The sequence below is a fragment of the Pimephales promelas genome, chromosome 21 (assembly GCF_988280905.1).
Source record: "Pimephales promelas chromosome 21, fPimPro1.hap1.1, whole genome shotgun sequence".
In the NCBI taxonomy this organism is placed as follows: Eukaryota; Metazoa; Chordata; class Actinopteri; order Cypriniformes; family Leuciscidae; genus Pimephales; species Pimephales promelas.
Genome location: NC_142789.1, coordinates 27,580,083 through 27,607,571, shown reverse-complemented (window position 1 = coordinate 27,607,571; position 27,489 = coordinate 27,580,083). Strand labels below are relative to the sequence as shown.

Below are 27,489 nucleotides of genomic sequence, written 5' to 3'. Positions count from 1 at the left end.
GATTATTGCCAATGCATTTGAACAACAGAATCATACAAATACGAAAATGCTACATCGCGGTAGTTTTGCGACGATGACATCATAAAGCGTTCTCGTAAGCATTTTACGAATAGTTTTAAAATAATTATGTATGGAGTCATTTAAAATGACCAGACCTCAAACATAAATTATAAACAAAACATCTAAAGCTGATTACAATTGTTTATGGACATTGTATATGTAAACTAACTAGGCCTATATATTCGTTATTATTAATAATAATAATATTTGTAGGCCCTATTAATAATAAAATTTATTTATTCCATTATTCCAACTATTTTACTTTTGAAAATTTGAAATGTCCACCCTCAAAACCTCTCGAATAGCGGATTTAAATTTTAAAGGACTCCTCCAGAACACATGGTGGCAGAAGAACGAATGAATCCTGAGCTACTATGGCAAAGGCTTAGCTCATTAATATTAATTACGTAGAACTGACGTTACCTCGCCGAGCTCCCAAAAGCGTCATTACACACAACCTAATTAGTATTCAGGAGCTCACACCCCTCCTCTAACCTTCCACAACGTCAGTCTTTCAACAAATCAGATCGACCTACAGGCCCGAACGTCACATTGCCTGATTAATATTCATGAGAAAAGCCTTCCCCGTAGTAGGGATTGGTGGAGGGGGGTTTGGGACACTGGGAACATGGCGGCTGCCTTGGATATAGAATTGGAAGTAGATAACGAAGAGTATTATTCCCTGCTCAATGTTAGGAGAGAGGTAAGCAAGTGGATATTTTAAGTCATCTCCGTGGTTAAGCTCTGCACAGAATGACACGGGGAGTGACATATCCTATTAGGTGGGGATATGGGATATTCATACAGTTGTCATCGTATAACGGTACTATAATATGCCGGTTGCATAGGGCTTGTAGTTAACTTACTCATTGATCTGACGTTTCTTGCTTGGACACCTTTCTAGCAGTATCTGTCACCTGTCAGATTGCTATGTCAACCTTGAAGGTGATGTCTATTAATATTTCGCATGTACTGCAAGTTACGTGCTAGAATGTAAATGGCGCTTGGCGTATGACTAGAGCTTATCTCAGAAAGCCCATTCACTTACTAATAATAACGCTTAAAACCATCATTTCATAAATAATCCATTAATAAATAGTCTCAATCACACCTTGTAAAGTATAATTACTCATACCTACCATAATAATAATCATTACTTCTGCTCGCTCTTGTGCTCGACTGCTATTTCCCAGGGAGCTGCTGATGGTAGTAACGGAAATGTTCGCGTTTGAGTTTGAATGCAAAAGCGCGCCAACACGCAGTCTTACCTGGGCAGCATAACCAATCAAAAGCCTGTTATCAAGGTGTGGCCAAACCGTGAATTTAAAGGGATAGTTCACCCAAAAAAAATAATTCTGTTATAATTTCATTTTCCTCGCCCCCAAGTTGTTCCAAACCTTTATTTTTTTTTCTTCTGCTGCATGTCGGTATCCAAACAGTTGATGGGCCCCATTGTATTTTTTCTATTAAAGTCAATGGGGCCCGTCATCTGCCCGGGGCCTATAAACATTGGATATAACCATCCATTCCAATATTAAAAATATATATTGACGCTGCTTAATAACATCCCATCCTTCAGTCTGTCTGTCTTACATTCCACAGGCGACTCAAGATGAGTTGAAGGCATCGTACAGGCGAATGTGTATGCTCTACCACCCTGACAAGCACAGAGACCCTGAGCTAAAGAGGCAGGCAGAACAACTATTCACAGATGTACACCAGGCATATGAGGGTAATTATTATATTATTATCCCCAGGACTATTATGACAGCTTTTATTCCACCGGTGGTTTGAGGAATAATTCACCCAAACATGAAAGTTTTGTCATTATTTTACATACCCACGTATTATTGCATTATATGTTTTGCCCTCGCAATTAAAACTACAGAGATTTGATAATAAAACTTAGCATTTAACATAATCTTACTTTTTGAACATATAAATAAGAACATCTGCACTAAATTGCATATTTTTGCTTATATGCAGCTCCATATTCTCCTATATCAAATGTGAGCTATAAAAGCTAGATGTATCAAGTATGATACTAAACATAAAACCTGTTTTAGATTTTGTCTAAAGTTCAAATAAACTTACATTTTTCCAACAAAAAAAAAAAAAAATGACCTTCATTTGTCGGGCATTACAGGGTCAAAAAATATTGGCATAAAATGTCATTATTTGACCTCTGCTTAGTTCTCAGTGACCCACAATCTCGAGCCATATATGACATATTTGGGAAGAAAGGCCTGGAGGTGGAAGGTTGGGAGGTTAGTTTTGTTTTCCAAATTGAGTTTTTATCAGTTATTGCATGTAATATTAATGACACACCTGCTTGCTTGATCCCCAATGTCTTTAGGTGGTGGAGAGGAAGAGAACCCCTGCAGAGATCAAGGAGGAATATGAACGTTTGCAGAAGGAGAGAGACGAGAGGAGACTCCAGCAGAGAACAAACCCTAAGGTGGACATACCAGACCAGAAAGACAGGGGGAGATAATAGAAACCTTCCAGTGTTGTGTGCTGTGTGCTCCAACTGGTGTAATTTAAAAGATCCAATATGCCAATTTGTTTCTTTCTTCTAAAATTTGAAGCCAGATAATATCAGTCAAATCTTTGCTTGATTGACTTCTTTGCTCTTTGTAATTTATTAAACTCAGGGCACCCATAGGTCTTTAAAAAGAACAGTAAACTCATCTACTTACTAGTCCACTTTCACAGCCTGGTTGTGTTTAGAATCACACTATGCTAACTATTCTGACTCAAACTTTCAAGGAAAATATTTGTTTTAAGATGCGGCAGGCAAAAACATCGGGGGTTTTTTCACTGGTCAATTTTGAGATATTTGTCTTCAATAACATGTCTTCTTTCAGTCTTGTGATGGAAAAAAAGTCCGAAATACACATTTAGGTCTTTATTTTACTACACTTTGTCTATTTGCCTCTGTAGATTTCTCATAAATTCTTCAAAAGTTGTCATTATAAATCATCCTGCTGCTCAGCGATCGCGATCTGCACCCTGTCATCACACACACAGTTAGAAAGCTCTCTTTCTCCTGTACAACGCCGTCGGATCCAATTATGGTCATTTTCCTTTTTATCAGCATACTTTTTACTTCAAATGACTTTTTGTATAATTGTAACTCTAAGATTCATAAGCTGTTGTTAGGCACAGAGCTTTTTATTCTACAATAATCCAAAAGCAAGTGGAAAATTTGTATTGTTTTTTTTTCTTTTTTTTTTTCTGTAGGGGGAACCAGGGTGATGCAAACTTACATCATCACTATTGGGTTTTTTCCATGTGTGCAGGTCTTAAATTTGATCTACTATCATCATTTGTCTGTTTTCATTCAGGGGACAATAAGCGTTGGCTTAGACGCAACAGACCTATTCGACCGATATGAGGAGGACTTTGAGGATGTACCAGGAGGAGGTTTTCCCCATATTGAGATCAACAGGATGCACATATCCCAATCCATTGAGGTCAGGATGGACGATTGTGCATTTCACGATGTCCATTGAGCTCTATAGTCATGCAGGATTCTGTTTGGCAGGCGCCCCTGACCACTTCAGATACCGCTGTCCTCTCTGGATCTCTGTCTACGCATAATGGCAATGGGGGAGGAAATATAAACCTCTGTGTGCGGCGTGTGACCTCAGCAAGGGGCTGGGGAGAGGTAAAACGCACACCGACACACCTCTGGGTTTTCTGCTGGTCTGCTTCTGATGTTCTTGTTTGTGTGTGTGTCTTAAGATGGAGTTTGGTGCGGGGGACATTAGAGGACCTTTATTTGGGATGAAAGTATTCCGTAACGTAACTGCACGATGGTAGGTGTCCGTCTGTGTGTGATTCAAGTCTGATTGGTGTTTCTAATTTCTGTCAATCTCAAATTTTGTGTGGCGTAGCTTTGTGACTGCCCAGTGGGGATTGCAGTTCTCCTCTCGTGGCGTACGGCCCAGCGCCTCTACGATGATGGCCCGCCACCTAGACCAGAACACTATGGGCTATCTGCAGTGGCGCTGGGGAAGCCAGTCTGCCATGACCACCAGCATCGTCAGGGACACTAAAACAAGCCACTTCACTCTGGCCCTGCAGGTGAAGCCCTCACGGGGGTACATTGACGATGGCAATCTGCTCCAATCAAAACAGAGTCAATGCATTAAGAAAGCAATTCATCTGTTCTTATTCCTGTTCCTCAGCTGGGCGTTCCTCATTCCTACCTGATGATGAGTTATCAGTACAAATTCCAGGATGAAGACCAGACCAAGGTCAAAGGCTCCATCAAGTATGTGTTTTACCTATTGAGATTTCTATATACACTACAACATTTTGCCGTCTGTACGATTTTTGTATTATATTTGATATAAGACGCTTCTGCTGCCCAAGGCTGCATTTATTTGATCTAAGATACAGTGAAAACTGTAATATTGTGGAATAGTATTACAATTCAAAATAGCTGTACTGTTTAAAAATATTTTAAATATAATTAATCCCTGTAATCGTAAAGCTGATTTTTTTAGGATCATTACAGTCTTTAGTGTCACATGATCCTTCAGAAATCATTGTAATATGATGATTTGCTGCTCAAGAAACATTTTTGATTGCCATCAGTGTTGAAAACAGTTGAGCTGCTTTTTGTTAATTTAATGCATCCTTGCATAAAATTAAATAAAAGTATTACTTTTTCAACAACAAAAAACTACCATGATGACCTCACATTTTTGAATGTTAGTATATATGAAGAGTTCAGATGCAAAAGTGCCATTTGAAATTTTCTTCTAGAATGATCATTTTTATCAAGCTTGTATATTTAAATTCAGTGATTTCACTTAAATGGCAATGATAATTACCTATTAATTGTTATTTAAGTGAAATTACTGATCTTAAATATACAAGTTTGATAAAAATCATCATTAAAGAAGAAAATTTCAAATGGCATTTAGAGGCTTTTGCATCTAAACTCTTCATATACACACACACACACATATATATATATATATATATATATATACACATATGTATATATATATATATATATATATATATATACGCACACATATACATATAAAATGGCTGTATATATATATATATATATATATATATATATATATATATGAAGAGTTCAGATACAAAAGCCTCTAAATGCCATTTGACATTTTCTTCTAGAATGATCATTTTTATCAAGCTTATATATTCAAGTTCAGTAATTTCACTTAAATGACAATTAATAGGTTATCTTCATTGCAATTTAAGTGAAATTACTGAACTTAAACATACAAGCTTGATAAAAATTATCATTCTAGAAGAAAATTTCAAATGGCACTTAGAGGCTTTTGCATCTGAACTCTTCATATCATATTTACCAGAGGTATGATTAATTCTGGTCACGACTGTGTGTATATATATATATATATATATATATATATATATAAAAACTTAAGGTCTTTCATAAAACCGGTCTCGGACCTTTAGGAAACTTAATGGTAAAGCACATTTCTATGTTGACAATAGTGTTTCATTTTAAATAAAAAGATGTTGGAAAATTTATTCTAAATATTCAATATATTGCCCAGCCTTAGCTTTAAAAAAGTAATAAGTTCCTGTGTCTAACCTGATAGCTCATTGAGTTTGTGTCCAACAGGACTGGATTCTTTGGCACCGTGGTTGAATATGGTGCCGAGCGCAAGATCAGTCGCCACAGTGTTTTGGCTGCTACCGTCAGCATTGGTGTACCCCAAGGCGTCTCCCTTAAAATCAGGTTAGCACTAACTTTAGCTTAACCGCAGTAAGCTCAGCTCAGTAGAACAGCAAGCTAAGCTCAAGCTGCACGTGGGTGGTCTATTTACGCTGGTCATTTTCTACTGTCTACAGGTTGAACAGAGCCAGTCAAACCTACCTCTTCCCGATTCACCTGACCGACCAGATTTTACCCAGCGCTGTGTTTTATGCCACTGTGGGCCCGCTGGTCATCTACTTAGCTGTCCAGAAGCTTATTATTATGCCTTATGTACAAGCCCAGAAGGAACAGTGAGTTATTATCCATAATTACCGCTCTGAAACCGCCCATTTTCCCATACTTTACATTACCTCAGTTTCTCTGATGAAAGGCCCTGACTCTTTGGTTGTTTACAGGGAGTTGGAGAAACAGAAGGAGGATTCTGCTTCAGAAATTGCACGCAGGAAGCAAGAGGCTGAAGCTGCTGTGAGTAAAATAAATACATACACAACAATTACTATTTCCATAATGCCAACACACACAACCATTTATCAGGGCAGATATGTTGTTTTCTTGTGTTATTGTGTCTTTGGGTTTCAGGTTTTGCTGATGCAAGAGTCAGTGAAGAGAATTATTGACGCTGAGGAATCTAAAATGGGTTTGTGAAAGCCCATACAATTATTTTTTTTTATACCTTCAGATAGATACAAGTTAAGCTATGTGGACAGAATCTGTGATATACTGGCAATAACCACAGAAAATAATGGCCATTCATTTTAAAAATAAGCACTAATGTGTTATATTATCCAATATTTGTACTCGTGGGATGACAGCATATAGCTGATAAACCCAGTAAATATAGAGTATGTCCAAAGATACCAGAAGACATGATGTAACAATTCATAAATCCTTATGTACACAGAGTTCAAAAGTAATTTATAGAAAGGTCATGTGAATTTCTTTTTTAGTAATGCTCAGTTCTAAATAACTAGATTTCTTTCATTAGAAATTACTTTTTTGTGCCATCTCTAAAAAAAAAAAAATCACTACAAAATCAGCAGTTTAATTATTAATAAAAGAAAAGTATAAATCATCTCACAGGTGATTTTTTATTATTATTATTATTAATAACTGTCACATGCCCGTATACGGGCAACCTAAATTTACTTCACTATATTACTATTAAATCCTAATCTAGTCATGACAAACTATATATCGTTGGAAAGGTCTAAGACTCCTAAATAGATATTTTAGCGCTGTTATTTTCTTACAAATTATGAATGAACAGTAATATATGAATTTATGACAAGAGTGCGCCTCAAAAAAAAAAATCGACGTCATTACAGGAGTTTCTGACCTTTGTCACAAAAAGTCGACGCACACACTTTTAATAAATGAAACTTTGGTTTTTAGTGCTAAAAGTTCATAATAAAACATAATCTAGTATTTGTCAATAAAAAAAGATACAATTATATTTTAAAAAGTAAGGTAAGAAGTCCTCTAAAAATTATAATATATTATATTTCTTATATATCTCTCTCTCTCTATATCTATATATATATATGTATTTTTTTATTGTTATTATATCACATATTTTAGTAGTTATATAATTAGGTATCATTTGAAAGCTTAAGAACTCAGAAATCATCCTGTGAAAACAGTTTTGAAATTGGATGTTGCGTTACCATAGAAACGGTATTTTTGGTAAAGATAAAGGGTTAAATTATATTCTCAGGTATAAAATAAATTCCACTGCTAAAACAAACTTAACAGCTCAAATTTTGTCTGACAAAATGACCACAAGCTTTACATTTTCTACTGTAGGTGCATTACGGTAAACAATTTTTCTTTGGTTTTGCAAACTGCATTGTTGCCCATATAGTACTTATACTAAACATGAAACGTTCTTGTCAAATGAATAGTTTTATGTGAAGTGATTCATGTTTTTATTCTAGGTCTCATCATTCTAAATGCCTGGTACGGCAAATTTGTATTGGACAACAGCCAGAAACGTGAGAGAGCAGAGGTCATCGACGTGACCGTCCCTCTCCAGTGTTTAGTGAAAGACTCTAAACTCGTTCTTACAGAGGCATCAAAGGTTAGACACGCAAACATCAACCGGCGCTTTACGTCAATGAGATGCTTAAACTCTTGCCAGGTGCTTCACATTAATTAGTTCTGTCTCGTGTTAATCAGGCTGGCTTGCCGGGGTTTTACGACCCGTGCGTCGGAGAGGAAAAGAGCCTGAAGCTGCTGTACCAGTTCCGAGGTGCAATGCACCAAGTCTTGTCCGGAGACACAGAGCCTCTTAGGATACCTAAACAATGTGAGTACTAGGGAAGCAAACTGGGAATGTTTTCAAAAAGATGGTTATTCAAAGCTGGTGTCTTTTCATTCAGCTCATAGAATCGGTTCAGAGACATAGAGTCTTCCACACATTGGAAGAAAAGACAGATGGACTCAGTGGACATCAAAGGAACATAAAGGGACAGTCGGACATCCAGTGACGCGAAGGGCTGCTCCTCTTCATTCCACGTAGTCACCCGTGTATCACCTTTGTGTTGTCTGTTTATCTCAAATCCCTTTACATATATCGTCAATGGGTCGATCTCCTTAAGATCTGGAGTTTTAAGTGAGACTACCGATGAACCTCCTGAACACGTCTGCACGTCTGTTTTCAGGTGGTAGGAAGTGGTTAAGAACCATATCACTCCATCCATCAGTCTCAGATGGTGTTAATACTACACTATCTGATGATGTCTACTGGATAGTACAGCAATAAAAGCTCCTGTAACAAAAAAAAGTATGGTTCAAATCGTAATGAAGTGCTGTATAACCCGTGGTTTAATAATACGGGGATTGCATGTTTGTACACTGGGCTTATGAAGAAAGGAAATCTTAGGCTCACACTGCCTCCAAAATCAGTTCTGTAAAAGCTGCCACGGGATCGTGATTTTATTTTCCTCCGCGAGAAATGTTGTTTGGATTAATCATCATATTAATATTTATATTTACAGGTGAATCTCACTAAAAAATGTACGGCACATTCTAAATGCAAAAAAAATTACAAATAAAACAATTTAATAAAATATGCCCAATTTTATTAAAATTATATATTTTGAATTACTGTGGGATTTTGACAGTTAGTGGATGTGATTTAAATTGACTTGCAATAAATCTCATAAATGCAAGAAATCTTTAAAAAATAATTGTCTTTATGCAAACCTTTATAGGTTGTTTTTGTGAGATTCACCATTTCCTCCATATCCAAGATAATTGTACACTGTATATTCTCCAAATTTAAGAGACTAAATTAATTCTTACAGTGCTACTGTACATAGTCAGAGCTAATACATGCTGCTGTTTTTATTTTTATTTATTTCATTTGGAAAGCAACTTTCCCCCTTCTCAGTTTTCAAAAGTTGAGCTGCATTAGAAATGCTTAGATTGAACTAGTATAAAACTGATTTCGTGCTACATTCAGCATTTATCATGATTTAAAGGAATAGTTCACTTAAAAATGAAAGTTGTTTCAAACCTGTATGAATTTATTTCTTTTGTTAAACAAAAAAAAACATTTTGAAGAACGTCGACAGTTGATGGACACCATTGACCTCCTTAGTAAGACATTCTTCACAATATCTTCTTTTGTGTTCGGCAGAAGAAAGTAGGGATGCACGATATATCGGCCACCATATCGGTATCGGCCGATATATGTTCAATTTACTGAAAATTTAGCCAATATATTAAAGCCGATAAATAATGTATTATTTCCTTCAGCTGAGACACTTAAGATGCGAACTGTTCAACATGATGGATTTGAATTGCTTGAGTAAAGTAAATTGAAACATGCAAGGCTGTCATATCCGCTACATAAAATTATAACGAGAACGTCATTGTAATTGTGTGTTTTGGACGTGGATTTTAATGGTGAGACTACTGTTTTTGTAATCAGGTTCTAAAAAATGATAAAAAAATTTGGGTTTAGATTTATCGGCTAATTTATCGGTTATCGGCTTTCAAATATAAAGAATTATCGGTATCGGCCAAAATTTTCATATCGGTGCATCCCTAGAACAAATTCATACAGGTTTGAAACAACTTGAGGGTGAGTAAATGACAGAATTTTCATTTATAAGTGTTTCTTTAAGCAAGGTCACAAATATGAAAGCACTATGCTCAGAACATAATCCACTTAACCATTTGTCCGTTCATTGTTTCAATTACATACTGTATGCCCCTTTTGTTTTAGTTTTCATAATTTTACATTGTTATTAGTGCAATTTGTCAATGAGTGAGCAATGCCTACATAATCTGGGTCTGTTATAGATGTTTATTTGTAACCGTCTTTCCAGTTGCCCATTTCGTCTCTCAGGCTATAAGGGAAAAAAGTAATTTCAACAGTAGCAACGATAATCTTCTCATTCAGAAGTGAAAATAAGGCTAAACTTCCCAGAATCCTGGGTCAGTGTTAAAGGGATAGTTCACCCAAATTATCTCATTTCCTCATGTCATTCCAAACCTGTAAGACTTTAGTTCATCTTCCATAAAAGCTTAAATTAAATCATATAAAGCGATCGAGTCTCTTCAGAAAATTTGGACTAAACCACTCAATTCATATAAATTTGTTTTACGATCTCTTTATGAACTTTTTGAAGCGTCAAACTGGTAGTTGCGTCAATGGAGAAACAGAAAGCTCTCAGATTTCATCAAAAAGATCATTTGTTTTCTGAAGGTGAACAAAAGTCTTACGGTTTTGGAACGATTTAAAAATGGGCCTTTTAATGTTCTCCGGTTTGTTATCCAGTACTGTCATTATCCCTTGCATGTCTCATGTTCATGTATATGGCTTGTTCAAGCCACATTTTTAAACTGAGAGAAAATGGTGTTACATTCCTATCTGATGCAAAACCTTACAAATGTATTCATGTAATGTTGTTGACCTAAAGAGTAGTTTAAACAATAAAAAGTGATAAACTACAATTCATCTGACCTCTACAGTTATTTTCTAAAATATATATTACAGTTTCGACATAAGAATGATATGGCTCTATTTAAATGTCATTAAAATTGTCATCTCTTTATTTACAAGTTTACATGAAGTTTCACAGAAACATCTCTCTCTTTCTTTTCATTGGACTCAGAATCTCGTTCAGCATAACAGTGCACGCTCAAACTTTAGCGGTTCTCCTCTCTTGCACAAACAGTCCTGAAATATTAACATCATACTACATACAACAAAATGTACAGAACCATCATCCATGAACCCTTAATAAACGGTTAAAAAAAAAGAAAGCACCAACATAAGCAATTCAATTTACAAGCGACACTTTTTCCACACAAAACAATGAAAAAATAGCTTGGCCTGCAAATTACACCTTCCCAGTATGTCCTTCCATGAGAAGACAAATTGTACCCAAGGTAAGGGTTTAAAGAATATCCAGTTTCAATGTGCATCCCAAAAAAATATCACTGGATAATCAACTGACTCGTTAGAAAATAAGATGAGGCCAATTTCACAACTATGAAATTTTACATTAACGTATACCAAAAGGTTCAGCGAATATCCATACTAAAGTGCCAAATAATGTCTTCTCCGCAGTGTTTATCTCACCAATCAGAACAGTACTTTCTGAAATGACAACAAACTCACATAAAAAAAAATGCTAAATGTTTTCTGATGGGACTTTAACAGCTAATAGGACACAATCACATTTTTATCTGAGCATGCCTACGAACATGAACCAGACTCATCGATTAATAACCAGGTTAGACCGGTCGCATTGGTTGGCAAGAAATACACCCTCATGAATGATGCCTTCTTTAACAAGCTCCACCAGTGAGTTTTGAAGAGCCAATATATACTAGCACTGCTTTGAATGTTAATATGAATACTACTAAGAAAGCCATAGGATTTCAGCATGTGCAGAAAAAAAAAGAAAAGTTCTTCCCTTTGGCAGTTAAGTAAAACTCACAGGACACGTCCAGGTAATATTTCACCACAAAATGTGCGACTAGTTTCATGAAAACAAGATTAAAGAATAAAGAAAGTTACTTTTTTACAGTCACGGCAGTATAAATAGAATCACCACTGAGAATAATGGGGAAAAAAGCAAAATACCCAGAAACATTACTTGAATTCAAAGATAAAAAAAAAAAATTGTTCCTAAAAATAGTATTAATATATCAAATGGGGTGAAATGCGACGTGTTTTGTAAGATTCTGATATTCATCCCTTCCCTAACCTTTAACGACTATCAAAAAATGTACATCTAATTGCAGAAAAAAAAGACCAGTTTAGTCAAATATTACAACATGCAAACAAAAAGTTTCTTGTTCAATAAAAGGTAGAAATGATCAGGCGTCATAAATCAAAATAACACTCTTGTTATCATCAGTTAGCTCCAATGTTCTTTAAAAAGAAAAAAAATACCACAATGTAGCATGAACCATTTCTGATGTTTCCCTCCAAAGCATCAGTGACTGCTGACGAAAACTTCGATCAACATTATCCAACAAACAGAACTCTTTGCCACATACACATTTGGTGGCCTCAGAAAAGATCCACACAAAATGACACCTTGAAACTAATATCTTATGGTTATTTCATAGAATATACATACTTTAACAAATACACCTAATTTTGAAAGCTATGGGTACAAAGGGGCATCTCTAGCTACCACTTTGCTCTTAAAAAAAAGTTGTACGCCGCCACCCCAATCCCTTCTTTCCAGCTCAACTCGGATTGTGTAATACCTTCAGGCCAGTACCGTCACAACTCCAACCGTCCTTACGGTGGAAATCTGCTCTCATTAATGCATCATCTGAGTATTGATTGCCAGACGCAAACATTTAGGAAGGTGAGAAATATTTAAAACAGGTACAGAAAAACGCGACGCAGGTCCTCTTCCGTACTCATCGAGTTTCTGTGCACGTGGATGGAAGAACGAGAGGAGCGGGATCAGTCGAGAAGGTGTTTTCGAGTGCCCACTCGTGAGCGATTGGAGCGGCGTATGTCAAACTTTGTATCTTTGCACCTCTGGCAGATGTACGTCTCTGGGACGTTGGACTTACGGATTTTGGCACACGAAAGGTGGATCCAGGTGTTGCACTGGTTGCATTCGATCATAGCCCGCCCTGCGAACGGCTTCATGCAGAAACATGTCACTAAGTCCCAAGAGTCATCATCTGCAAAGAGAAAGAGTAAATTCAAATATGTGCGATTGCGAACAATGCCAAAGTCCGCAATTGCATATATACCGAAATATGATGGCAGTCTACTTTTGACAATGCCAAAGTCCAAGAGGAAATTACTGCTATCGCAATGGTATTTTTGACGTTGCCAAACTCCAAGAGGAACCTATTGCGATTGCAATTTTAATGTGATATATACGATTGCCCTCTACTTTTAAAAATGGCTAACTAGACAACAAGAGGAAACCTTCTCCTTACCTGAATCAACCATGATGTCCTCATCGTCTCCCGATCCATCCTCATCTCTAAACACCACCTGTTTTCCCTGCCGGACCACAGTCCTTTTACCAGGAAAACCTTCAACTTTCAAGACTATGGACTCTTCTTTAGGTTGTGAGGGTTTCTCGACATCCTCTGACTCTGGACCTGAACTTTTAAAACCGTCCCAGCATGGACGGCCGATATCAGGCTCCTCTTTCCACGTTGCGGTGCCTAGTGAACTATACGCAGGTTTTGGCTGGCCGCTACCCATGCCAGTGGTGGGTACAGAGATGCTGAAGTAATCTTCTGGTTCTTCTTTGATGGTACATCCAAAATTGCCAATCTCACCTTCAGCATTGGGAGTAGCAAATGGAGAGAAAGATCTCAATTCCTCAACATTACCCTTCCTCAGCTTCTTCTTCTTCTTCTTCACCTTGTCGGCCTTCGTTCGACCCTCCAGGAGAAGACCTGCTGACTTAGGACGTTTCTGGGGCTCCGAATCGTCGCTCGCGGGTCTCTTGAATCCAGCGAAGCTCTTGCGGTTTTTGGTTGGGGGCTCGTCCGGGGACGAGAGGCCACATCCCAGCCTCTGGTTCTCCCATCCGTCACTGTCTGCAGTGCTGCCGGTGCTGTTAGGCGGACTAGAGCTGTTCCTCAAGTGTGCCTCCTGTGGAAAGCAATGGAAAACACCATTTTAACCACCAATGCACTGAATTTCTTGGACTGAAACATTGGTCTGAAGTCTGAAGATGAGCAAACAGTGACCAGATAACTTCACTGCATGTTTCAAAGACTTATGGTGAAAATCATCCACACCCACAAATCCTGCTGGTTATGGAGCAATATTTGTAATGACAAGAAATGCAGACCACACTGGCGCAAGATGAAACTGCCTACAAATTAAGCTCTCCAAGATGAAACATTTCACATTTTGCAGTTTGATAAAGACTAAATAGAACATATATCACACACACACAAAGGAATCATTTGTCCGGCATTGGATAAAAGTCCAATATGAAACGTATAAATCCCGCACACTACTCACAGTTGCATCATTACGAAATTTTATTAGAAACTTTTTGCTCAAGCCAAGAAGAAACACATTTCTGTAGCCATTTGAGCTAGAGAGAGAGAGAGAGAGAGTCTGATAAAGGCTAAAATGTCAGAATATGTAATAGTAAAAATCTCAACAATTCTTTATTAGATCAATTAACCAGTTTAGTGTTTTAGCACTAAAAAAGCCAAGCAATTACATGAAAAATGACATGAACGCCAACACCAACTCTGGTAAAAAGAAAAATGCCCATCACAAAGCAGAGTAAGAGAAGCAAAGTGCCAAGCAACGCTTTTGTAGAGTCACTCCTAAAGTTAATGGCTACCACCTAAGAAAAACATAAATCACGGGTCATCACAAATGCAAGCGCCTGCACAATGAAATCCAAGAATGACTGCACGCTGTAAAAATAAGGCACAAAAATGGCAGGTTTATGAATTTCCACTTTATGTTCAGAGAATTTAAAACCTCCCCCTCATTTTGCTGTCAAGCCTTAATCAGCTTTCTTAGTCACGACTAATGAGCTCAGAAACACATGGATCCCACATCAGTGGTGGATTATTTTGGAGCATTTCTCACGGGTCCATCTCTGTCTACGCTTACTTTTATTTATACCCTCATTTACTGTTCGTTTCTTTGTTATTAAAGCCGTCATTATTCGTGTGCTATGAAGTGCTATGTCTCCTTTGTGCTGAGTAGCCTGCGAAAAACAAAGCAAGTAGAGAAAGCAAATAAAGAATAAATGATCTTTCCAAAAACACAGACTCTTTAAACTGAAAGGATGTGAAAACATTATGAATGCACTAGCTGTTCCAAAACATAGTGAGTTGCCTACCTAGACATCATTTCGGACAGCAGACATTTGTTGACATGAAAGCTGTTCCAAAAAGTGCTCTTCACAAAGAAAGCATACCCAGAATGCATTGCAATAAGCTCAATCAACATGGCAGAACAAAAGCCTAAAGTAGGATATTTCTGTCATGACAACTCTCTTAAGGCCCGTAGTACACACCGGGACGAATATCAGTGCGCGTTTTTCAACACGTTTTTGTGTTCACACCCAAGCGATTTTCGCTGACGATGAGCCGAGTGAACATGCAAATTCATGCCCTAACATTAGATGGCGCCCATTTGCTCTGCAATACCACTCCATACAGTTGACAACAACTGTCTCTAAAATGTCGTTTCTAAACACTCAAATCAAATTTGTCAGGCTGGATCAAGCTAATGCGCATGGCATTTAACGGCAACCTCGGTGACGCCATGACTTTACCAATCGCAGATTAACTCTTATTTAGAAGGCAGGACTTATACTGAGACCATATTGAGCTGCACTTTTCCCCATTCAAAACAATATGAGTGACGCGTCTTGTGTAATTCTATAGACCCCTTTAGAGTTGGTAAACATGGTGACGTTTTTTTGTGGGCGGAGCTTAGGTGGAGGCAGAAAGATCCCTCTGGCCGCTTCACTAACGCTAGTTAGCAAGGATTGTTAGCTTGTTTTTTAACAATGACTGGAGAAAATCGGATATTATCTTAATGTGTAAGGTCACTCTGTGTCCAGGGCCACGATTGTTATTTCCAAAAGTCATTTTTAACGGACGGAACCAGATTAGCCGACCTGTAGCCGCCTACACGCTTACTCACTCAATGCATGGACGATCTGAGGATTAACGTACGTTACCTCGGTTGAGTGGCCTGACTTCACCTACCTTATAGAGAAACCGATCGTAAATAGAAACTGAGGGCATATAAATCTTTAGATGCCTATATTCTCCTGTACAAGACTTGTGTGTACGATCCGCAGTTCTGCCGAGACCACGACAATGTAAAGAGTGACATTACAGTGCGATTTTAATGATGTGAATATTTTCTAGAAATAAAAGTTCCGGATCCAGCATATTAATTTTTCATCAATTCTTGCACCAAACACAACAAGATGACATTTAATAATAGTAAAAATTATTTAAGCTCCTTATTATGTAGCCGAATCTGTGCTGTTTTGTATTGGCCGCCTCCAGTTTACACTTTGTTTTGCCTCCAGCTAGCGCCGTGACGTAACTGTGACGTTGGCGCAAAAGGGGTCTATAGTCTTTGGTATATCTACCAGGGTTCCACCATGTTGGTGTAACGTCATTCATCCTTCCTCAATGACTATTTGCCACCCAAAACTGACTACATTACACAATATCTGTTACACAATTTCATTTTAAACAACATGCAAGTGTCAATTGAGTCGAGTGTCCCATGCACTTAGAAGGCAGCACCCTATGTAGAGAGCAGGCAGCTCACTAGGTTTTGGAACACTTGGGGATATTATCGGCCCACATGCATTTCCCTGCAACAGAGTTTCCTCGATTTAGCCTCCATCCATTGAAGGATCCATTAAAGGAAAGTCCTGAAACTGAAGTGTTTGTGGATACACACACACTGCTGTTGTGAAGAATGGCACTTAGAGACAGGGTCTGAGATGAGAATGAGGAGACTGGAGTGGCCCTCTTACCCTGGGAGGGAGGGCTGAGGTTTTTTTGGAGGGAGATGTCTCTCAGCGGCCGTGGCATAAGAGCCACCACCATTTCTGTGGATCAAACAAGAGCATCAACAGCAAAGCAGCTCAGAAAAAAAAAGCACCCAGTGCTACACCACTGCCAAGGATAGGAACCTCTGGAGGTCGGATGTGTCAGATCGTTGAGCGATCTTGAGGAAATGCAAGGCCGCTTCACCCTGCAACACTGACAGAACTTTCTAGCAAACGTACAAGCACAATGAGTATCATTTTCCCAGTTACATCACTAAGACATGACAATACTCACCTCCTGTGGGTATGGAATATAACCAGCATATGCCAGCACAAATGTGCAGAACTTGTTGAAATCTTCCACCGTTCGTTTCCTCTTAAATGTTGAACTGTAGCCCTGCAATAAAAACAGAAAGTAGTCATTTCAACATGTACTTTTTTTTTATTTTACAAGTTCAATATGACTTTTAGAGCACAATTTCACCCTTTTTAAAAGCATTAGATTATGCACACATTCAGAAACAGTGCTAAATGTTGTTAAGCAAAAGAATCAGAAACAAAGCAATGCAAGCCTCATTAAATATTCATGCACTTTGTACAATCACAGAACACAATTAAACATGTTAAACCAAGTTTGAAAGAGTAAACCATTGAACAAAATGACTCAGGATTACAGTACTTAAAAATGGATTAAAAAAATAACTAATGAATGGGTTAGTCCCATTCCCCAAACACAGGCCATTGGTCATTAGCTGAGTCACTGCTGTGTTGGGCTGGTCGGGATGTTCAAACAGACACAATGTTATATGAATGCATTACAGTGTCAGAGTGTTTTCACTTTTCAGGAGAATCAACATAGAACAGTGTACTTGTATTTGTCTATTTATTGAGTGCAACAGTCAAGTTACAAAACTCAAAATCCCATTAATTTTATACAAAGGGCGGGGAACTGATTAACAACAACCCTTTAAAAACAGACTGACTGTGAGCTATGAGATTGTTAATTGATGGTAATTGTTTTTGTTGAAGCCATACAACCAACATTTTTTCAACTTGTTTTTAAAATAACCATGTTAACAGAATTTCTGGTGAAAAAACTACTTTACCCATGATTCTCCAAAGAAATCTCCACCAGAGAATTACAACAACAAATCAACAAATCTACTTTTTTTAATGCTAATCCACTCCCATTAAAATGTCTTAATGAAAGCAGTGTTTTGCGTTCCTAACCAAAGGCTGGGAGTAAAGCAATGTGCGCGCATGCGCATTCCCATCTCGCGGAATTCGCGCACTGGCTCTGTCAACTGTGAAAATATTCGACATTCGATAATGACACATAATCACCGTCATTCAATTACACGATCGACGCCAATTTGAATTCGCTTGATATATTAGAACGCCGTTTGCATCAACCAAACTAACGTTACATGACTGATGTAACTAAAATCGTATTTAATAATGTGAGGCTAAAAGGCTTGTTAGTTAGCAACTCCATGCACAGGCAAAATGAGAACGAAAACGAGTGTTACAAAATAAATATATTTTTCGCTGTAAATACGATGAGGAAAAGCAGGAAAAAAACACTTTAAATTAATCAACCTAAACAGGATCTTATGAGTTAGCCAGCCATTGCTAATGAGATAGCCTAAAAACAATGACACTTCCTTTCACGACTTTAGTTATTACCAGAGATCAAGTTGGTAAATAAATAGGTAAAAGCACTGAAATAAGATATGTATTTACATATTTTGGATGTGATGATGATCAAACATTGCGTACAGTTTTAAACGAGGAAAGCCTATTTTAAGCTAATTCACATCCAAAGAGGATTAACATGAAAACATATACAGAAATACTGAGATGACACAAAAAATGTTACTCATACAGCAAAATCATGTAGAATAATATTAATTTTAAAAAAGTAATATATGAATAAGTTAACGTTATAGCATTAGAACATCTAAATATATTTACCTGTGTGTCAAATGGACAAGTCGTCGAGCTGTTGTCCATTTCTATATTGTAAGGGGAAAAAAAGCTGTTTTAGTTTATGATCACATTTTCAACAACATACGACTCACGCATCATGACACATCGTCATAACAATACACAAAATGCAATTATATCGAAGTTACACTTTCCTGTTATGATGCATCAGATACGATAACATGTAGCATTTCATATATCAATGTAACATCTGACTGGACCAAACAGTTAATTAAAAAACTTAGAATAACTGTTCAGTTTAATCGATCACTAAATAGATTATTCTTTACAGACTAATGAAAAAGTTTTAAAGGAATGTATGAGATTATAATGCACAGAGTCACGTCACGTATCTCCACACCTACATAAACTGCAAAAACAAATCCAACTCATCTGACTACTTCATACATTCATCTTCACATTTTTAATTGGACAGCTATGTTTATGGGTTATATTTAAAAAAATATATATATATGTGTGTTTTTAACCTTTTTGATGGGCAGTCCTCGAGCTCATTTAGCCTGCCTGCTATACACAGCTGATCTATTAAGTTTAATAACACCATATGATCCATAACACACCAATTATAACCAACATCTAAGATTACACATCTAAATACTCAATTAGCTCGAACTGTAATGTCTTTAAACAAAAGTTGATCCACTTTTTTTCTTCCCCTGCTGGAACTTGCTAATTGGCTAGCCGTCACGCTAACATTGTTGTGACTGATGTGTGTGTTGATGGTGTTTTATTCATGTTTACCTGCTGCTGAAACAAAGATAGTGGACCACGCGACGGTAAAGAGGCAGATAATTATCCTGAATCGAAAAACTGGCGATGACAGTTGCAGGAGTAATGGGAAACAGTGATGAAATATGTCCGAATGTGATGAAGCTGTGATGGGTGAAACCTAGACGGACAGATCTGCTCATCTGCCAAAATAAAAGTCCCCATTTGATTCATATACTGGCGAGAAATATAACGCTCACTTAAAATGTGTATATTATACACTTAGAAGGACATTAGATTAGAAAAAATCAAACAAAGTGATATTTAGTTTAATGAAAACAAAACAAATATGAGTTTGTTACTCTGTAAAACGTCTGTGATTTGAGTGTCTAAACTCTACATCAGAACACATTTAATATATTTTACACTCTAACTGTCCGATTATGTTTATATATGTTTAAGAGAAAAATACTGCAATAAATAACAAAAAAACTTCACATAATTTATTACTTGCACAACACTCCAGACTAAAACATAAGTTTAAACGTATATTTGCACATCGTATGGCAACAATAAATTAAAATATCCATTTATAGAAAATTAAATTAGTCATGTTTCAAATGTGTTTGTATTTCCAAAAAGTAATTTACAGCATGTCATAGAAAAAAAGAAATCTGAATAATCACTAAGGAACCACGAGTTAGAAACCACTAAATGACAACGTGACTCGATCGGACTATTTTTTATGCCACATTGTGATATATACATTATTATAGAACCACAATCTAGATCACTTCTTAGTTTTCAATTATTTTCCTTTTGACAACAGAGTGATCAGCTCAAGGTAAGGAGGACCGACTAAAAGAAGCAACACTCTTATTTTACTTAAAAATAAATAATTTCAGACATAGGGTCAGAATGAAGGTTGAAAATAATCATTTTTTTTCTTTTCTCATATATAAAACTTAGCATTATTGAACCTCAAAGACCTCAAAAAAGAAAAAAAAATCAATGCTATGACTCCAACAGTTTTACATGGATTTTAGCATCATGAAAAATTAAGTAGATAGAAACAAAAAAAAAGTGGTTTAGACAAGGCTTGATTATTACAGTTCTCTCCACCCTTCACGAATTATAGTGTTGGCTGTTGAAGATTGCCTCTGTTTTCTGTATGTCAGCTCAGCTGTGGTTTTCCTCTGTAAATTGAGTGACATTTGTGCTAATGTGCACATGTGCTTGCAGAAGTGTCAGGGTGATTACAATTGCTGCTGATGTAGTACGCCCCACCCATGTGCCTCATTCTGCCAATCAGAGAGGGTCTGCAGAGAGATCATATTACAGGAAGCCTCTGCCCTCAAAAAACACATACACAGCACTGGGCTGGAGTGGACACACTCACTGTAAGTACTGGACCGTGTTTATGACGCATTGCCTTTTTATGATTGTTCTGTGATGCACTTTACTTTATCTATGTATGTGTAGAGACTCCTTCCTTATGCTGAATAGGTCTAACGTTACAGCAAGAAACATATGAGTTACAGTAACTAGAACTAAACTAGTCCTCATTCACTGTTTTCACTGAGCAAATGCCTCTCTTTCAAATGAAAAGAAACACTACTGCTTTATAATTAATGGTTCTGTTGAACGTTGTCAGCTTTATTATTGCATTAATAGTGGGCTTTAATTTATGCATGGTTTCCTGGCGATGATTTTCAGAAATCCAATACTCAAGCACTACCGCAGGATCCTGGAAATCAAATCAATACCAGGCGGATGAATGATACAAAAGAATTGCGGAGTTTTAAGAGATAAAAAATACAATAGTCACTGCAACGAAGAGTGTAAAAAATTTGTCACTTTTTACACTTTTTTTTTTTTTTTTTTTTTTTTATCTGCCCTGGCCTTTTCTCTAGTGGTTACTGGAAAAGCAGATTCAACAAAATGTCTGGAAACCTTCTAAAAAATCCTAATGGAGATGGTAAGTTATATTCATGTATATTTACTGTATTTCCACAACATTTATTCTAAGGAAATTCATACTTTTATTCAGGAAGTATTACATGTTTCAAATGTGACAGTAAAGATTTCTATAATGTCTTAAAATGTTCTATTCCAAATAAATGCTTTTAATTTCAACTATCTATTCATCAAAGAATCCTTAAAAGTTTTTAAGGATTCTTTAAGGATTCCACAACTGTTTTCAACATTGACAACCCCAAACTTTAGGTTGATTTTAGGTTAGGCAATGCATAAGGGAAAAGTGTGACAAAAAAGTACAAATATTCCATTAAAAATTAATTAAATGTTCAGTAAGGCCGTGTGTCCACCAAAGCGTTTTTTTCACGCATCTGGCGTACGTTTTCAATAGTTTTCCATCGGAGCGCCGTGCCATGAGCATAACGAGGCGCTTTTGCACGCTGAAGCGCCGAGCGCCCAGCGTTTTTTACTGGTCGCCGAGATTTGAAAAATGTTCAACTTTGGGTAAAACGCAGCGCTTATGATACAAAAACGTACCACTTCACTTCAGATGGTCTTTAATAACCCCTGGAGTCGTATGGATTACTTTTATGATGGATGTATGTGCTTTTTTTGGGCTTCAAAATCTCTCACTCCCATTATAAAGCTTGGAAGAGCTAGGATATTTTTTAATGAAAAGAAAGAAGGTTGAAAGAAGGAAGTCATATACACCTAGGATGGCTTGAGGGTGAGGACATTACGGGATAAGTTTTTGGGTGAACTAACCCTTTAACCTTGCATTCTGGAATAGCTCCAGACAAACAATGACACTCAAGAATGTCCTGTTAGTAGAGCTAAAATAACTACAACAGCATATCTTGGGTCTGTGAAACACAGCAAAACCAATGTTACCCGGGCATGGAGCAGAAACAACAAAACAAACTTGGTTATTAAGCATTGTAAAGCTTTATAAATATTGACGCAGGTCCTAAAGCTCTTGCCTGATCTTCTTTTGTAATGTCTCTCAGCCAGCTCTCTTTCTACAGTGATCCACTTTCTCAGAAATCACTTACCGCACCTTTAAAACGCCATACTGCATGCATAACACAAAAGAATATAAAAATGCTGTTTAAATGTAGTTTCAGATGAAGTACAACTCACTTGCGATCACGTGCCAACTCTCCAGATCAGTAGCCACCTAAATATCTAATATGGTGTCACATGTATTTTCACCAGACGGTCTGGAACACTGGGAGTTGACCGAGAATGGAGGCGACGAGTGGCGGACCGAGGACATGCCGGGGGACTGCGGATACACTCACAACGATGAATCGATTACTAAATTCTTCACCACCTCTTATGAGTAAGAAAGAAGGATCCATGCGTGTTTCACTTTTCACACTGTCCCTGCTTGTGTTTCGGTGTGTGTTGTTCATTCATCTATTGTACATCAGTGTCTTTTTCTGTCCGCTGTTCCAGGCTGTGTCTAAAAAGACAAGTGATCGACTTGCTGGAAGAGGGTTACGACCCTGAAAATTTAGATATTGCACAGCCAGCTGTCAATGTGGAGGACTGGTAAGCCTTGATGTTGTGGACAATATGGCAGGATTTTGTTTCGTCACGTTGTCCATTCAATAATTTCTTTTGAGTGTTTAGGTGCAGTGGCCGGACAGACTGTGGGAGCATTTATAAACTCACTGTGACCCTACTTGATGAAAACCAAGAGGTCATTCAGGAATTTATGCCGGATGAAGTGACCCTTGACCCTGACTGTGACAACTGCTCTTGGAGAAAGGTATGAGTGCAGAGTCCAGTCCAGTTTGACATAATATACACACTCAAAAGCTTTAAAGAAATGAAAAGGAAAATAGAAAACAAACGTTATGCAAACCACTAGTCAATGACCTAAAGCTGTTTATATAGTTGTTTTAATTCAGTTCAGCTTAGTTTTGTGCATGCAAACCGACTATTTTATCACTTCTGCCACAGGTGAGCCACACGTTCACAGACTACGGCCCGGGCCTACGCTTCATCTCTTTTGAACATGGCGGTCAAGACACCAAGTATTGGCAGGGCTGGTTTGGAGTGAGAGTTACTGGGAGCTCTGTTACCATAGACCTCTAAACACTAATGTATGTAGACAAAAATATATGATATAAATTTAAATATAGTATAAATTTATGATCAATTGGCCAAAAAAAAAAAAATTTCTTGCAACTTGCTTTTATTTTTGCACATGCTGTACTAAGTGTAATACTAATAGCTTAAGGATAAACTAGTAATGCTAAGAATAAAAAAAAAACCATCTAATTTTTTACTTTAGAGTAACATTCTGCTCAACCACTAACTACCTCTATATGCTCCTGCAAGATACATAGAGTTATCTTGGATTAACAATGCGCTTCTAAGAGAATCTATATGCAATTAGCATCTTCTAATGTGGTATAAAATCCAAATAGGTCTTAATCATGCTCACTCCACATAAAAAAAAATGATAATAAATAAATGACAAAACATTATCTGTTTCTGACCTTCCTTGCATTATTATATCATGACTTGGAAACTGGCAACATCAAATGGCTTTTTTCATCTGACTTCAAGGAAGCAAGTTCAGGTCTGATAAGGAAATGGCCAAACCTGCCACCGACCTGAAGACATTCAGTTTCTGTGCCACAGGACAACAGACAACTGTATTTACACTGTATTTGAAAGAATTGTCTTATGCTCACCAAAGCTACATTTATTTGATTTATAAAACAGTCATTTTGAAATGTAGTTTATTGCTTCAGTGACACGGGATCCTTCAGAAATCATTATAATACGCTGGTTTGCTGCTCAAGAAACCTTTCTTATTATTGTTATCAATGTTGAAGACAGTTGTTAATTCCTGTTTTTCAGGAAACTGTGAAACATTTTCCAGGATTCCATGAACAGGAAGTTAAAAACAGTATTTTTTTTATTTTATTTTTTAATAAATGATCAGTTCTGATCAATTTAATGCATCATTACTGAATAAAAGTATTAATTCCTTTTTACTGTTAACTATATCATACTAAACTACTTACTGGTATACATTTACATCTGCTTGTTATAATTACATTGAAGCAGAAGGAGAGGGGTGTGAATAAAGAAACTCAAAGTGGCAAATCCAAAATTGCATGATAATAAATAAATATCGCGATTAATCGCATCCAATATAAAAGTTTGTGTGTACATAATATATGTGGGTTCACCGTGTATAATTATTTTATATATATAAATACACACACATGCTTGTATATATTTAAGAAATATTTTCATGTATATACTGTAGATAGATTCATATATCATTTATATTATATATAAATAAAAAAAAATTCTTAAATATACATGCATGTGTGTGTATTTATATATATACAAAATAATTATACACAATGCACCCACATATATTATGTACACACAAACTTTTATTTTGGATGCGATTAATCGTTTGACAGCCCTAGTGAAAAGCTTTAAATGATCTAAAATCAGGTCAGATTGAAAAACCAAGAGGGCGTCAGCTACAGTGGGATATAGGAAAATAAGGCTATAAATCATTTTATATTTTTTCCAAGATAAGATTTTTTTAATAACCAAATTAAACAAAAACTGTGTGGTAAAAGGAACATTAATCAGTATTAAAGTATGTCACAAATAAATTAATGATAAACTAAAAATAATAGTTTCCTTCCGGTCACAAATTTGCTTTGTACATTCATACATAATGTAATACTCGTTCAGGACAGTAAACACTGCATCATATAAAACATTACAATTAACAATCGTATGAAACGGCATTAACGAGTAAGTGAATGTCTTTTTAAAGGGTGTTTCTCTAATAAATATGATGATATTTTTGGTTTTGTACATAATACCCAATGTTTGCGATGTGATTGTACACTAAGATTCAAGTACTGTGTTTGAGCACCAATACAGCCATGCATTCTCCAGCGGGTACATTTAGGTTTAAATGACGTGTATATACAGTAGTAACATCGTAACGTAACCCTAACCAGCGAATGTTTGCCTTGACATAAGTTCTTCTCATTCCCCTTGAGACTGCATCTGCTTGCAGAAGGCCTCAAATTGCTGCTGTTCAAGTTCAGTCATGATTTTGTTCAGGGCGTAAATCTGTAATACACCAGAAACAGAGAGCAAACTAACTGAGATGAATGTGCAATTTAAATACATGGAAATAAACCAAAAGTTATAGGGTTTTTGACATTTTAACGAAAGAAATGAATATATGAATCGTTTAAGTCTGCGCCATTTTAAAGTCACTAAATGCAAGTAAATGAGTGACTTTATGAAAGTCACTTCTGATCAATTAAATGCATAACTGCTAAATAAGAGTATTGATTTCATAAATTCTTACTGATCCCAAACTTGAACGGTAGCGCATTTACTTTTACTACGATGTGAAATATTTAAGTCTTATGCAAATGTGTGACTGATCATATTGATCATGTGACTTTGAACAGAAGGTTCCACTGCTGTTTAAACTCTCAAAACATGTTCCTCTTCTTCAGCTCTATTTTTATAAATTGCGACATACAAAGACTTTTTGATATTTAGTTATATTGTTTAAATAAACCTTCACTTACATTGTAATAAAAATAACGATTGCAAAATAGAAGCAGTGCAAGCATTTTCACTTTGGCTGGTGGTGAATCACACAACTGAATTACCATCCTAAGAGGCAGGATTTCCTGGCACAATTTAATCATATCTGTGTATATGTGTAATCATCTGTATGAGGATGAAGATCACGGTCACCTCTGCTCTCTGTCTCTGCTTCAGCTCCTGCTGGGCTGATTTCTGTTTCGTTCTGTCTCCACGGGTCGGCGTTTGCTGTTTCTGTTTGTCTTTTCGACATGCTGGCTCCATTTTAAAAGTAGATGGACACAATCTGGAGTCAAGAGTATTATTTCACTGAAATAAAGACAAAAAAGTCAATAAAACAGATTGTTACTCATGTTTATTATGTTGTTTATAATAGTATTATATATTATATAGTTTTTCTATATACTGTAAAACTATAGATGTATAATATATTTATTCTCTTACACATTTACTTGTTTATTTTTCATTATTCTTTTTTTAGTTTTTCTCTGAACATTTCCTTTCGAAAAATTCCTAGCACTCCCAGTTTGAAAACAGTTGGTATAGCTTTATTATATTACACCATGTGTGTAAAGTTTTTATTGTTGTTGTAATTATTATTATTATTTAGAATATCGTCAAAAATAAGTGCAATAAATATACATTTCATTTGAATAATAAACCACAAGCTATCAAGCAAATAGCATTGCTAGCAAAACATGTCAAAATGTGAAACGACATTATGTTTATTATCAAAATTTTTATATGAACATTATAAGAAATGGAAACAAATGAAGAAAATAATAAAAGATCTGTGCTAATCTTACCTTATGATTTCTGACGAAAACAACTCAACAAAGATGAGGCTAGCTTGGTTTAGCGCGTTTGGCGTCACTTGTAAATAAACCCGGTTAGAAAATCTAGCAATTACAAGGTTCCTATTAACGTTCCGTTCAAGCGGTCCATACGTAAGTCAAACGTTAAATGTGTGTTTATCTTATTTTATTTTTTTTATTATTATATGCATAAATTGTGTTAGGTCAACAAATATAACCTACACTAAAAAAATAAATAAACAATTGAAATGTATTAAACTATTAAACTCAGTTAGGTGATGTAACGGTGAAAATATAATAGCTTTTTTGTAGACTATTAACTGACTTAAAGCATAAAGTATTGTATAAACGCACAAAAAGCATTATAAAATATAAATGAATAAAATATACAGTGTTGTTGTAATGGTTTCGTTTTTTTAGGCTGCATTTGCTGCTCGCAAAACTAAAGGCAACCACCACAAGAGGTCGCTCTTATACTAATATTAAGGATTGAGATGCAAAGATAGTTTTGCTACACTTGATTTATGCAATTTCGTTGCATAGTACTCTTTTAAAACAACAGTGT

General features: G+C 36.4%; 4 protein-coding genes across 5 annotated transcripts; 2 read left to right on the top strand and 2 right to left on the bottom strand.

Moving 5' to 3' along the window:
• Positions 1-641: 641 nt before the first annotated feature.
• Positions 642-8,638, top strand: dnajc11b (DnaJ heat shock protein family (Hsp40) member C11b). Of its 2 annotated transcripts, XM_039673480.2 has the most exons (16): positions 642-763; positions 1,663-1,792; positions 2,254-2,327; positions 2,417-2,518; positions 3,408-3,536; positions 3,608-3,730; positions 3,808-3,881; positions 3,960-4,149; positions 4,254-4,339; positions 5,696-5,812; positions 5,926-6,081; positions 6,187-6,256; positions 6,371-6,428; positions 7,726-7,868; positions 7,967-8,096; positions 8,170-8,638. In XM_039673480.2, exons 1-16 carry the CDS (start codon positions 689-691, stop codon positions 8,193-8,195), a joined length of 1,683 nt encoding a protein of 560 aa, XP_039529414.2. In that variant the 5' UTR covers positions 642-688; the 3' UTR covers positions 8,196-8,638. The 2 variants fall into 2 exon arrangements, with proteins under 2 accessions (XP_039529414.2, XP_088980963.1); XM_089124837.1 differs by lacking the exon at positions 2,254-2,327 and having other exon boundaries at positions 661-763.
• A 2,191-nt stretch (positions 8,639-10,829) lies between these two features.
• Positions 10,830-19,712, bottom strand: phf13 (PHD finger protein 13). The gene is made up of 5 exons (XM_039673481.2): positions 19,546-19,712; positions 18,772-18,812; positions 17,093-17,194; positions 13,223-13,892; positions 10,830-12,958 (listed from the first exon to the last, which is right to left on the bottom strand). The coding sequence occupies exons 2-5, from the start codon at positions 18,808-18,810 to the stop codon at positions 12,732-12,734; spliced, it is 1,038 nt and encodes a 345-aa protein (XP_039529415.2). The 5' UTR covers positions 18,811-18,812; positions 19,546-19,712; the 3' UTR covers positions 10,830-12,731.
• A 1,095-nt stretch (positions 19,713-20,807) lies between these two features.
• On the top strand, positions 20,808-23,987 carry fbxo2 (F-box protein 2). The gene is made up of 6 exons (XM_039673482.2): positions 20,808-20,912; positions 21,426-21,490; positions 22,705-22,831; positions 22,948-23,043; positions 23,125-23,263; positions 23,458-23,987. Exons 2-6 carry the CDS (start codon positions 21,454-21,456, stop codon positions 23,590-23,592), a joined length of 534 nt encoding a protein of 177 aa, XP_039529416.2. The 5' UTR covers positions 20,808-20,912; positions 21,426-21,453; the 3' UTR covers positions 23,593-23,987.
• svbp (small vasohibin binding protein) lies at positions 23,711-27,048 on the bottom strand. Its single transcript, XM_039673302.2, has 3 exons — positions 26,916-27,048; positions 26,263-26,418; positions 23,711-25,617 (listed from the first exon to the last, which is right to left on the bottom strand). The coding sequence occupies exons 2-3, from the start codon at positions 26,371-26,373 to the stop codon at positions 25,531-25,533; spliced, it is 198 nt and encodes a 65-aa protein (XP_039529236.2). The 5' UTR covers positions 26,374-26,418; positions 26,916-27,048; the 3' UTR covers positions 23,711-25,530.
• Positions 27,049-27,489: the final 441 nt, after the last annotated feature.